This window comes from Notamacropus eugenii, chromosome 1 (genome assembly GCF_028372415.1).
Source record: "Notamacropus eugenii isolate mMacEug1 chromosome 1, mMacEug1.pri_v2, whole genome shotgun sequence".
Lineage (NCBI taxonomy): Eukaryota > Metazoa > Chordata > Mammalia > Diprotodontia > Macropodidae > Notamacropus > Notamacropus eugenii.
The window spans coordinates 15,706,948-15,720,122 of NC_092872.1; the positions used below are offsets into that span (position 1 = coordinate 15,706,948).

Sequence of the window (13,175 nt, forward strand, 5' to 3'; positions counted from 1 at the left end):
ATGTGAATCCTTTTCCTCTTTCTTTGATTTCTTTAGGATATAAACTTAGCAGAAATATTGCTGGATCAAAGGGTATGCATGATTTAGTAGTTTTGGGGGCATAGTTCCAAGATTCTTGCCAGAATGGTTGGACTAATTCATGGCTCCACCAACAGTACGTTAGTATACCTATTTTCTCATATCCCCTTCAACAGGTCATTTTTTTTTAGGTCATAGTCAATTTAATGTGTATGAGTAGTACTTCAGAAATGTTCTAATTTGTGCTTCTCTGTTAATGATTTAGAACATTTTTACATGGTTTTTGATAGCTTTGATTCCATTCTTTGAAAACTGACTGTTCATATCATTTGACTTTTTATCAAATAGGGAATGACTCTCTCCTAAATTTGACTCAGTACTTTAAATATTTTAGAAATGAAACATTTATCACAAAAATTTGCTGCAAAGATTTTCCCTCAGTTCCTTATTTTTCTTTTCTTTTTAGCTATATTGGCTTTGTTTATGCAAAACATTTTTAATTTCATGTAATCAAAACTATCCATCTTACCTCTTATGAACCTCTCATTCTCTTATTTGGTAATGAAGTTTTCCCCAACCCATAGATCTGACAAGTAATTTCTTCCCTAATCCACTCATTTGCTTATAATGTCAACTTGTATGTCCAAATCATTCACCCATTTTGAGTTTATCTTGATACACAGTGTGAAATACTGGCCTATGCTTAGTTTCTGTCAGACTACTTTCCAGTTTTCCCAGGAGTTTTTGTCAAATAATGAGTTCTTGCCCCAATAGCTGGGATCTTTGGATTTATCAAACATCAGGTCACTGTGCTCATTGCTTCTGTATATTGCGCACCTAATCCATTTCACTGATCAGCCCCTCTATTTCTTACCAAATTGCTTTGATTGTAAAATAGCTAGAGATCTGGTATTCCTAGGCCCCCTTTGCAACTTCCCCCCTTTTCCCATTAATTCCCTTGATAATCTTGATCTTTAATTCCTCCAGATGAATTTTATTTTTTCCTAAATCTCCAAAGTAATTCTTTATGAGTTGATTTCTATGACACGGAATATGTAAATTAACTTCAGTAGTACTGTAATTTTTATTTTATTGGCTTGGCCTATGCATGAACAATGAACATTTCTCCAGTGACTTAGATCTGTATTTATCTGTACTAAGACAGTTTTGTCATTGTACTCATATAGTTTTTGTGTCTTGGCAAGTAGACTCCTAAGTATTTTATACCATTTGCTGTTATTTTAAATGGAATTTCTCCAACTCATCTTTCTGGATTTTCTTGATAATATATAGAAATTCCAATGATTGATGTGGGTTAATTTTATCCATTAACTTTGCTGAAGTTGTTTTTCATTAGTTTTTTCTGTTCTCTAGGGTTTTCTAAGTAAACTATTCTATCTACAAAATGATAGTTTTGTGGGTTTCCTATACCTATTCACAACTTCTTTTTGTCTTAATGCTACAGCTCACATTTCTAGTACAATATTGAATAAAGTTGTCCCAGCGGACATCCTTGCTTCGCATCTCACCTTACTGGAAATGTTTGCTCCTGGTTTTAGGGAGATACTCATCATTTTAAGAAAAGCTCCATTTATTCCTATGCTGTCCAGTATTTTTTTTAAATAGGAATGAGTGTCGTATTTCCTTAAAAGCTTTTTCTGTATCTATCAAACTAGGCATATACATATATTCTGTTTCATAGGCTCAGTTTTGCTCATAGTTTTCCTAACATTGAACCACCCCTGAATTCCTTGTATAAATTCAGCCTTGCCCTGGTGTATGATCTTTGTATTTTATTTTCCCAGTGAATACCGATGCATAATTTTAAATAAACAAAGCTCTTGGAGGTCTTTGGGTCCAACCCCCTCATTTTATAGAGAAGTTACGTGACTTGCCCAGGGTCACACAGTTAATATCTCAGTTTCCCAGTCACAAACCCAGTCACTCCTTCTCCTCAGGCTGTTCTTACCTAACCCTCGGTTGTCCTCACTACTATTCACCCTGGAGCTCCCCATCAGTCTCCCTTCCTCCATCCCCACCAGCCGTCTCCATCTCCTCAGTCCCTTCACGCTCCGCATTCCTAGGTCCCGTTAGTCTAGTGGATGGTCGGGGCATTGGCAACCACACGGCCAATAGGAAGAGAGCTTTTTACTTCTGTGGATGACGTTCACCAATCAGAGCACAAAGAGGCGGGTCTTCTGAATGAGGATTGGTGCTCACAGAGAGGAGCCGACCAACGCCTTTTCATCACCGTGCGTGGAGGAAGCCACTTCCGCCCGGCCCAGTTTGGCTTCTGGGAGGAAGGGGACATCTCTGTTCTTTCCTCCTTCCGGGATCCTGTCCCGCCTCCGGAAGTGTGCTCTGTCCCCGCCCCGGGTCAGGGGTGAGAGGCCGCCAAGTGGCCCAGGCACATTGAGGTAAGTCATCTGTTACCCGAAGTCTTATCCGGTATCCCTTTGGGAGGAGACGAGCCCCCCACCTTGACCCCCTGCGTATGAGGCCCGCCTGAAGGAGCTCGGCACTTCCGGCTCTTGCTTTAATTGCCCCGCGCCAGAGGGTTCCTGGGCGGGTGTCACCGTGAAACCGGCTTCTGCAGCTTGGCAGGGCCAGGAGCGGCAGACCCCTCGATCTCTCCTTCGGGATCGCAGCGTGTCCCCACGCCCCTGCCCCCACGCGTGTCCGCGCCCCCCTTCCCGAATTCCTGCCCCCCGGAGTCCAGCATCACAGTCCCTCCTCCGCGCTCCCCGAGTGTCCGAGCCGGGCGTGCCCGGCGCCCTTCCTGGGCCCGAGGATGCCCCCTCCCTCTGCGAATCCAACCGGCTCAGGCTGTCGTGTGCCCCCTCCCGCACCCCTTGGGGAGCCCCAGGACCGCTAACCGGCTGGGGAGCCGAGCGAGCCCCTCCCCTTGTGTTCCCACAAGGTTCTGAAGCGGTGGATTTATGGGACCCCCGCCCGAGAGGTCAGGGGGAGAAGCGGGAGGGGGCTCCCACGTCGGCTGTGGTGCCTGAGCCCTGAAGTACCTTCCCTCCTTCCTTCCTTCCTCCCTTCCTTCCTCCCCCCCTCCCTCCCTCCCTTCCTTCCTTCCTTCCTTCCTTCCTCCCTTCCTTCCTCCCCTCCTTCCTCCCCCCCTCCCACCCTTCCTTCCTTCCTTCCTTCCTTCCTTCCTTCCTTCCTTCCTTCCTTCCTTCCTTCCTTTCTCCCTTGCTTTCTCCCTTCCTTCTTTCCTCCCTTCTCTCCTTCCCTTCCCTCCTTCCCTTCCCTCCTTCCTTCCTTCCTCCCTTCCTTCCTTCCTCCCTCCCTTCCTTCCTCCCTCCCTTCCTTCCTCCCTCCCTTCCTCCCTTCCTTCCTCCCTCCCTTCCTCCCTTCCTTTCTCCCTTCCTTTCTCCCTTCTTTCTTTCCTCCCTTCCCTCCTTCCCTTCCTCCTTCCTTCCTTCCGTCCTTCTTTCCTCCCTTCCCTCCCTTCCCTCCTTCCCTTCCTTCCTTCCTTCCTTCCTTCCTTCCTTCCTTCCTTCCTTCCTTCCTTCCTTCCTTTCTTTCTTCCTTCCGTCCTTTCTCCCTTCCCTCCTTCCCTCCCTCCCTCCCTCCCTTCCTTCTTTCCTCCCTTCCCTCCCTTCCCTCCCTTCCTTCCTTCCTCCATTCTTTCTTTCCTCCCTTCCTTCTTTCCTCCCTTCCCTCCTTCCCTTCCTTCTTCCCTTCCTTCCTTCCGCCCTTAGTGTGCCTAACGTCCATGGCTGTTCTCATGTGAATTCACTTTTCAGGAAGAACCAGAAAAGTTGACAATCATCGTTTGGGTCAAAATGTCAGGAATCGGCAATAAGAGAGCTGCTGGGGAGCCTGGTACTTCAGTACCCCCAGAAAAGAAGGCTGCTGTTGAAGACTCAGGGACCACAGTAGAAACTATTAAACTAGGGGGTGTGTCTTCCACGGTATGTATGCATGCCACACACACACCTTCTTTACCCAGTACACGCTTTCTGAATACTTCTCATGTTGTCATACAAAGACTTTTGTTCTTGATCTTATAGTCCAGTAGGAAAAATAAGTTCCTTTCACAAATAGCTGTAATAGCTCAGCAGGACTCTGGGAGATGAAATTTGTCCAGGGTGGGGGAGCGGGGTATATGTAGCTGAGGGATGTATGTGTAATGAGTTAGTATTTGTTGTGAGCCTTGAAGGAAGAGCAGGTTTGCAGTAAGTGTATAGGAGGTAGTCATTCCAGGGAGGGGAATTTCAAGAATAAAGTCATAGACCAAAAAATAGATCAGCTAAGTGGTACAGTTGATAGAGGTCTCAGCCTACCTCCCAAGATTGTCCCAAGGATAAAATGACATATTTGTAAAACATTTTGCAAATCTTGAAGCCGTGTATAAATGCTAGCTATTAGCTATTATTGCTCCTTGAAATATCCATGATTCTTTGGGGGGTGGGGAGGAATGTGGAAGAGAGTATTCAGGAGTTTCTGTGGAAAAAATGCCATCGTCCTGGACACAACCTGGTGATTAAGCCTTTCAAAACTTAGCTCACCTTGTTGCTTCATGACAGGTGTGTAAGAGTCAGTCATGGAGCCTGTATTTGGAGCCTTCTAGATTTTGCTCCAGCCCTTTCTTTATTTTAATTCTGCTGCCTGTATCTTTCTGTTTTAAGTGTGTTTATTTTACACAGTATATTGTTGGATTCTAATTTCTAATTCATTCTTTTTTCTCCTTTTTTTATTGCTTAACTCATCCCATTCATATTTACAGTTATGATTACTGTGTATTTCCCTCCATCCTATTTACTTCTGTTTTTCATTCTCTCTCTCTTTAAACTGTTCCTCCTCAACAGTCTGTTTTGCTTCTGGCCGATGCCTCCCTTTTTAACCTCTAGCCCCTCCCCCCCCATATCTCTCTTCCCCTTCCCTCCTATTTCACTCTTAGGTAAAATAGATTTCTATACCCACCTGAACGGGTATATATAGTCTTTCCTCTTTGAATCAGCCATTGAGAGTGAGGCTCAAGCATTGCCACCCCATCCCTAATTTTCCCCTCCACCATAAAAACTCTTCCTTATGTGCTTCTTTTAGGTGAGGAAAATTTTCTCCATTTTGTCTTTCCGTTCCCCTGTCTTCCACTGCATTACACTTTAATACCCCTTTTTTGAGGGGAGTCCTCCCAACATAATCTACTCATGCCTGTGCCCTCTGCCTATGTGGACTTCCCTCTAACTGCCCCAATAATGATACAGTTCTTAGGAGTTACATGTATTATCTTCCCATACAGAAATATAAACAGTTTAATTTTATTGAGTCCATTATGATTACTCTTTCATATTTACTTTTTAATATTTTTCTTGAGTCTTGTGTTTGACTGTCAGATTTTCTATTCAACCCTGGTCTTTTCATCAGGAATCCTTGGAAGTCCTCTATTTCATTAAATGTTTATTTTTTTCCCCTGAAGGATTATATTCATTTTTGCTCATTAGGTTATTTTTGATTGTAATCCTTGATCCTCTGTTCTGGAACATCATATTTCAAATCCTCCATTTCTTTAACATGAAAACTGCTTAATCCTATGTGAGCCTGAGTATAGCGCTACAATATTTGAATTTTTTTCTTTCTGGCTGCTTGAGATATTTTCTCCTTGACCTGGGAGTTTAGAAATTTGACCATTATATTCATGGGAGTTTAAGAGGTCACTGTTAGATTCTTTCAGTTTCTATTTTGCTCCCTGGTTGTAGGATATCAGGATAATTTTCCTTGATAATTTCTTTAAATATGATGTCTAGGCTCTTTTCTTGATCATGTTTTTCAATAATTCTTAAATTATCTCTCCTGGATCTATTTTCCACATCTGTTGTTTCTCCCGTGAGATATTTCACATTTTCTTCCATTTTTTCATTCTTTTGAGTTTGTTTTGTTTCTTGAAGTCTCACGGAGTCATTACCTTCTACTTGCCCAATTTTCTTCACTATTTTTTTGTCCCTCTTTTACCAAGTTGTTAAATCTCTTTTCATTATTTTCTTTCATAGCTTCCATTTCTTTTACTATTTTTTTCTATCAAGCTTTTATCTTTCTGGAAGTCTAATTAGCATTTTTCTTTGAGGCTTTGTTTGTAGGTGTTTTCTCATTGTTGTCTCCTGAGTTTATGTCTTGGTGTCTTTCCTACTATCATAGTAGTATTTTATGGTCAAATTCTTTTTATCCAGCCTATTTCTTGACTTTGAACTTTATATTAAATGTGGGCCCTGTTCACCTAGAGGTAGGGAGACACGGTAATAAGCTTCAAGCTTTTTAGTACTGCTGTTTTCAGAGCTGGTTCTGAGAGTCTGAGGGTTTTTGGTGGTATTATCTTGGGAGAGGTATGGTCACTGCTTCTCTGGTCTGTGCTCTGATCTTTACCCAGGAAGGGTCCTTGGTCCCCTTGGGTCCTCAAGTACTACTGCTTGTCCCAGGTCCCCTGTTCACCTCCAGCCACAAGTGCTAGTGCTTCTCTTGGTCCTGCAATTCTGACCAGAGCCCCTGTTCCCTTGTGACCAATCATGAGTTCTCCTCTCTGCCCTAGAACTGTGACCCAGAACTGCTAATGGGGAAAGAGCGTTGCCAGTCAGTGCCAGCTGTACCCAGTGCTAGCAAAGGGTTCTCTGTAAACTCTTGATGATCAGTTGTCGACCCCATTACCATCTCTGGGCTGAGAGTTCCTGAAGCACTGCCGCTGTTGTTGTGGTTTGCCTCTAAGGCCCCCTGCTGGTGTTTCTGCCATGCTCTGGGCTTGTACCCACCCTAGTGTTAACACACCTCTCCTGTGGACTTCCTAAATTGTCATAGGCTGGAAAAATACCTCCCTCTTACCCACTGATGGTTCTGCCACTGCAAAATTTGATTTGAGGTGTTATTTTAAAGTTTAGGGAATGTTGGTAGTTCTGGCCTGAACTTTGCCATCTAGGCTCTGCCTCTAGAAACAGTGTAGGTAATTATTTAACTTTTGCTTTTAGGAGGAGAGAAAGAGCTGTGAATGGGTAAGAAATGGGGGATCTAGGAGTCAGGGGTGATGTGGAATTGCAGGAATTAAGAGTTTAAGATGTCGTGCATGGTAATAATCTTGAATAAAGAAACTGGGAGAGGCATTTAACATCAGGTCTTGAGAACAGACTAGAGTTAAATTCCTGGTAATAACTGGGCTTCTAAAGCTGGTACAGGGGAGGTGCAAATAGATCCCTGTTGAATTTGTGAGTCAAATCACCCAAAGGAAAAACAGCTTTATTTGGCAGGCTGTTCTTAGCAAAGTACAGAGTACTAATGTTCATTGTTCTTTTCTGGCCTAGAGGGTGGATGCTGGAGTTGTTAGTGTAATGTTAATGTAAGGTTAATGGTGGGTGGGGGGAGGAGTTAAAGATGTTCCTCTCCATTAATAGGCCTCCGGTGGAGCTTGATTGGTGGAGGTTTGTTTGCTTGAAGGCTTTCTCACCTTTTGGTAATTGGGTACTGAAGCAAGTGGATTGTGATGCCTTCTGCCTCTGTATATATTCTAAGTTGGGGTTTTGCTCTGGGACTCAATCATTGGAAGAGTGTTCATGTGAGAAACTCTGGGTAGCCGTTTTAAGGAGCTGGGCCCCGCTTTGAAAACCCAGAGGTTGGTGCTTCTGTCTCCCACAACTATGTATACAATAGTCAGAGAGATCTGTCTGTTAATCTGTGATGTATGTATTGCTTATGGTCTAACAGAAGCCCTGGCTGTTGGTATATGTAATTAAAGAAGATTGTTTACCCCTTTTAAAGTTGCTTCTCTTAGCAGAGCAGATCTAAGAACTTGTGCCAGCAGGTCATCCTGGGTGCTTGCTGTTACATAATGTTATTATGACTTTAGATTCCAGGCCTGGAGGAAAGAGATGTGGTCTAAAAGAGGAGTGATAATGGAGTATCTGATGGAATTGTTTAGTACTTTACCTTCCATTCTCACAGAACTGTATATATAACAAGAGTTTGTGTATGTGTAATTTGGGTCAGTTTTACACAGATTGTACCCTCAAGTTCCCTCCCATTGTAGTAGTTACACAATTGAATTGACTGTGTTGAACTGAAGTGGACTGGATCAGGGAGAGGGACACTTCCTGAGGAAAAAGAAGAGGAGGGAAAGACAAAGATCTAGACAGGTGATCTTTGATAGAAATCTCTTGCCTTTCAATCTTGTGGGTTGCAGTAAAAAATGAAATTGAGTTTGTAGTGGCAAGATAGAGTTTTAACTGTGTATGTATGTTTTTGTACATATCAGTACAGATACATGTGTGTATGAGTATATCCATAGCACTCTGTAGGTTTGTCATTTTGCCACTGCCTGCCTGCCCTATGATGGCAGACATACCTTCCTGAATTCTGACCAGCAGTAATGATCTGGAAGCCAGATACATTGCTGGAAATGAACATCTCTATGCTTAGCTTGTTTGGTTCTTGAATAATAGACGTATACTCTTGTTATTGGACTATTTCTTGAAACTTTACCTACTTGGCAGAGCTTACGCTCCACTGATGGAGTCTTGAAGAACTCAGTTTTAACTTCTCTAGTATGATGAAGCACTGGAACAGTTTTTGATGAAATGTGTGCATATGTTCAAATATACACACTTAGGAGTTATTTATTATTCCTTGGGGCAGCTTAGTGATGCGCTGGATAGAGCACCAGTGCAGGAGTCAGGAGGACCTGAGTTCAAATCTCACCTCAGACTTGACACTCACTAGCTGTGTGACCTTGGGCAAGTCACTTAACCCCAATTGCCTCATCCTGGGTCATCTCCAGTCATCCTGATGAATATCTGGTCACTGGATTCAGATGGCTCTGGAGGAGAAGTGAGGCTGGTGACCTGCACAGCCCTCCCTCCCTCAACACAAAGTCAAGTGCGAGTCTTGTCATCATTTCTCTGATGGCATGGTCTTCTTCGGCAGCGAAGGACGAACACGTAATAATTTATTATTCCTTGCAAAGCCTCTGCAGGGTAGATAGATTCTTCCTCAGATGAAAACAGGTTAAGAATTTAAGAGACTATCCTGAAGGAGTGTTACAAATTGTAAAACCATATGAAAAGGAAGGAGGGGGAGAAGACTCTAAAATAAGATGATATGGGCCATGGCATCAGCTCTGGTGGAGAGGTGTACTGGCTGTTTGCCATGTATGTGGTATACTTTATGCATGATTTATACGGACACTTACATTTAATACTACTTGTTGAAAAGGATACTTTGTATAAGGCTATTTTGTAACTCATTTAAGGAATTTGGGTTTGGTGCAGAAGTACTTTGGGGATGTTTTTTATTAGTTAATTTCACTTGGAAGATTATTATATAGCTAAGTTATATATCACTTTGAAATTTTCAAAGTCTTATGTATTCATTCGTTTGTATATATAAGTGTGTACACACACACATACCAAGTACCCAGGAATAGTATAAATTGGAATTTTGAAACCTTGGTGTATTTAAATTGCTGTTTTCTTTACTCATACTACAGTCCCTGTATTTCATTAGCCCATTTTTTGGTCTACCTTTTCTTCTCTTTTACTGCTTTCCCTGTTGGAAACTTTAAAGAGATTCAGTGCTTCAACTTTTACATAACAATTTTATTTCTTTTGTGGTAGAAATAACATAAACACAGTAAAATGTCCTACTTGGCCTCTCACCTAATTTGTTTAACAATTTTGTCGTAAGGCTTTAACAAGATTGATATTCTCTGGCAGGAGGAGTTAGACATCCGGACGCTGCAGACCAAAAATCGTAAACTGGCCGAGATGCTGGATCAGAGACAGGCAATTGAAGACGAGCTGCGGGAGCATATTGAGAAATTGGAGCGCCGGCAGGCCACTGATGATGCTTCTTTACTTATTGTTAACCGATACTGGAGTCAAGTGGGTTTGCTTACTTATTCTTTATCTTTGGTTCCTAATTTGAGAATTGTAGCTTTCTTTAGAACTCTCTCTAACCCTAGAGTAAAGCTTGTCTTTTTCTATTACTCTCCTTTTCCAGTTTGATGAAAACATCCGCATCATCCTTAAACGCTATGATCTGGAACAAGGCTTAGGAGACCTGCTCACTGAAAGAAAAGCCCTTGTAGTTCCTGAACCAGAACCAGATTCAGATAGCAATCAAGAACGTAAAGATGACCGAGAGAGAGGTGAGTATTTTTGTCATGATGTACCATGATCAGTGTATATTTTTAGCAGTGTCATTTTGCTCTGAGGACATCTTGTCATTTCTGGAGGAGAAGAGGATTCCATGCTTTCCAGTTGAGTGATTGTTTTGCTTTCCTTTCCATTTTAAGGGGAGGGACTGGAGCCAGCTTTCTCCTTCCTTGCTACTTTGGCCAGCAGCACCAGTGAGGAGATGGAGTCCCAGCTCCAGGAGCGCGTGGAGTCCTCTCGCCGAGCTGTGTCTCAGATCGTGACAGTCTATGAAAAACTGCAAGAGAAGGTGGATGTTCTGTTTCGCAAGCTGAACAGTGGAGGTAAGCCATTTCATGAGAGAGAGTGGAAATTCATCTTCATTCTTGTGTTCATTGTGCCTCCAAAGACACTAATACACGTGTGCAAAGCCCACACACATATAAATTTAGGCTCAAGTCCGCAAGTTTTGCTGGACCCACACTACCAAGTTTATGACATTGACTTAGCTAGTCTTGGAAAAGAACTGCAAATGAATCCTGAGCTGGGCCTAGAGTGAAATAGAGGCAGGGAATAGATTCCTGGACCTGGAGTCAAGAAGATCTGAGTTTAAATCCAGCCTCAGATACTAGCTCTGTTACCTTAGACAAATCATTGAACCTCTATCTGCCTCAGTTTCCTCATCTGTAAAATGAGAATAATGATGATAGCACCTACCTCTCAAGATTGTTTTAAGGATAAATTGAGATAATACTTGTAGATCTTAAAACACTATATAAATGCTAGCTGTAATTGTTATTACATAGGAGGAAGGAACTCGGCCAGATTGTATTTGGGAAATGGGAAATAGTGCAGTAATTTCAATGATCCCAAACTGTTTCCTAATATAAAACGTTATCTTTTTAAACATCAGTATTTTCCCAGTGATGCTATATTACTGTAAATTATGGAACATCACAAAGAATTAAAATTTTTGGTGAGCCAGAGAGCAGTGGAGAGAGATTATCAGGCCGACACGAATAGATTTTTAATATGTTGCCAGTTATATCTTAGAGGAAAAAGGTATCATAAGCAATTAAGGAAGCATATAATCTAAACTTATGTATTGGTTATTTGGTAAGATAAGTTATTTATTTAGTAAGATAGCAGTTGGATAAACTCCCAGATTGCTGCACTAACTCCTAAGGAATGTTGAAAGATGTAAAAAAAGACCTCCATCTGGTTGCATGAATCTATGAAAAATGTATGTTAGGATAGTTTACCTGACAGATCTATGGATAAGGGAAGAATTTAGGACCAAACAATAGAGAGCATTACAAAATGTAAAGTGGATAATTTTGATTAAATGATGTATATTACGTAATATGTATTATATATAGATATGTGTGTGTTCGTCCTTCGTTGCCAAAGAAGACCATGCCATCAGAGAACAATGACATGAGTTGCACTTGACTTTGTTTTGAGGGTGGGAGGGCTGTGCAGGTCACCAGCCTCACCTCTCCTCCAAAGCCATCTGAATCCAGTGACCAGATATTCATCAGTATGACTGGAGATGACCCAGGATGAGGCAATTGGGGCTAAGTGACTTGCCCAAGGTCACACAGCTAGTGAGTGTCAAGTGTCTGAGGTGAGATTTGAACATAGATCCTCCTGACTCTTGCACTGGTGCTCTATCCAGCGCACCACCGAGCTGCCCTTGTATATAGAGATATAAAGATAAATAACACACACACACTCACACTCACATACACTCACACACACACACACACACTCACTCACTCACACTCAGACTCACATACACTCACACACACACTCACACACTCACACTCACACACACTCACACTCACACACACACTCACATACACACACACACACTCACACTCACTCACACTCACACACACACTCACTCACACTCACACTCACACACACTCACACACATACACACTCACACTCACATACACACACACTCACACATACACATACTCACACTCACATACACACACACTCACACACACTCACACTCACATACACACACACTCACACATACACACACTCACACTCACATACACACACACTCACACACACTCACACTCACATACACTCACACACACACTCACACACACACTCACTCACACTCACACACACACTCACACACTCAATCACACTCACATACACACACACACACACTCACTCACATACACACACACACACACACACTCACACACACTCACACTCACATACACTCACACACACTCACACACTCACACTCACATACACTCACACACACTCACACTCACATACACACACACTCACACACACATACACACTCACACACACTCACACACATAATATAAAAAACTTTTTGTCCAAACAAACCTGATGCAACCATAATTAGAAGGAAAGCAGAAAATTGGGAAAAATTTTTTACAGAAAGTATCTCTGATAAAGGCCTCATTTCTCAGATATATGGAGAACTGAGTTAAATTTATATGAGTACTAGTCATTCTCTGATAAATGGTCAGTGGATATGAACAGGAAGTCTTCAAAGAAATCAAAGCTATCTGTAGCCATTTGAAAAAATTCTCTAAATCATTACTGATTAGAGAAATGTAAATTAAAAAACTCTGAGGTGCCACCTCACAGACATCAGATTGGCTAATATGACAAAAATGGAAATTGATAAATATTGGAGGGGATGTCGGAAAACTGGCATACTAATGCATTGTTGGTGGAATTGTGAATTTACCCAACCATTCTGGACAGCGTTTTGGAACTATGCCCAAAAGGCATTGATCCAGCAATACCACTACTAGACCTGTATCCCAAAGAGATCAAAAAAAGGGAAAAGAACTTATTTGTGTAAAAACAAAAATATTACACATGTATAACCTATATCAGATTGCTTACCATCTCAGGAAGGCAGGAGGGATGGAATTTGTAACTCAAAACTTAAAATAAAAATGTTAAAAAAGTTTTTTTATATGTAATTGGGGAAATAATAAAGTTTTTTTTTTTTAAAGAAAAATGTGCATAGAA

At 41.9% G+C, this 13,175-nt stretch overlaps 1 protein-coding gene across 3 annotated transcripts in view; it reads left to right on the plus strand.

The window, feature by feature from the left end:
* The first annotated feature begins 2,288 nt into the window (after positions 1–2,288).
* Positions 2,289–13,175, plus strand: part of RNF20 (ring finger protein 20) — a 30,444-nt gene continuing 19,557 nt past the window's right edge. For 2 of the 3 annotated variants that reach the window (XR_011977226.1, XM_072655062.1), the window contains exons 1-5: positions 2,289–2,435; positions 3,777–3,944; positions 9,720–9,887; positions 10,006–10,153; positions 10,301–10,483. Coding sequence is in view for 2 of the 3 variants with exons in the window: in XM_072655062.1 (XP_072511163.1) it covers positions 3,816–3,944; positions 9,720–9,887; positions 10,006–10,153; positions 10,301–10,483 (628 nt within the window). In the remaining variant the exon portion in view is untranslated. Of the gene's footprint in view, positions 2,978–3,776; positions 3,945–9,719; positions 9,888–10,005; positions 10,154–10,300; positions 10,484–13,175 lie in introns of all 3 variants that reach the window. The other variant, XM_072655073.1, reaches the window with a different exon arrangement.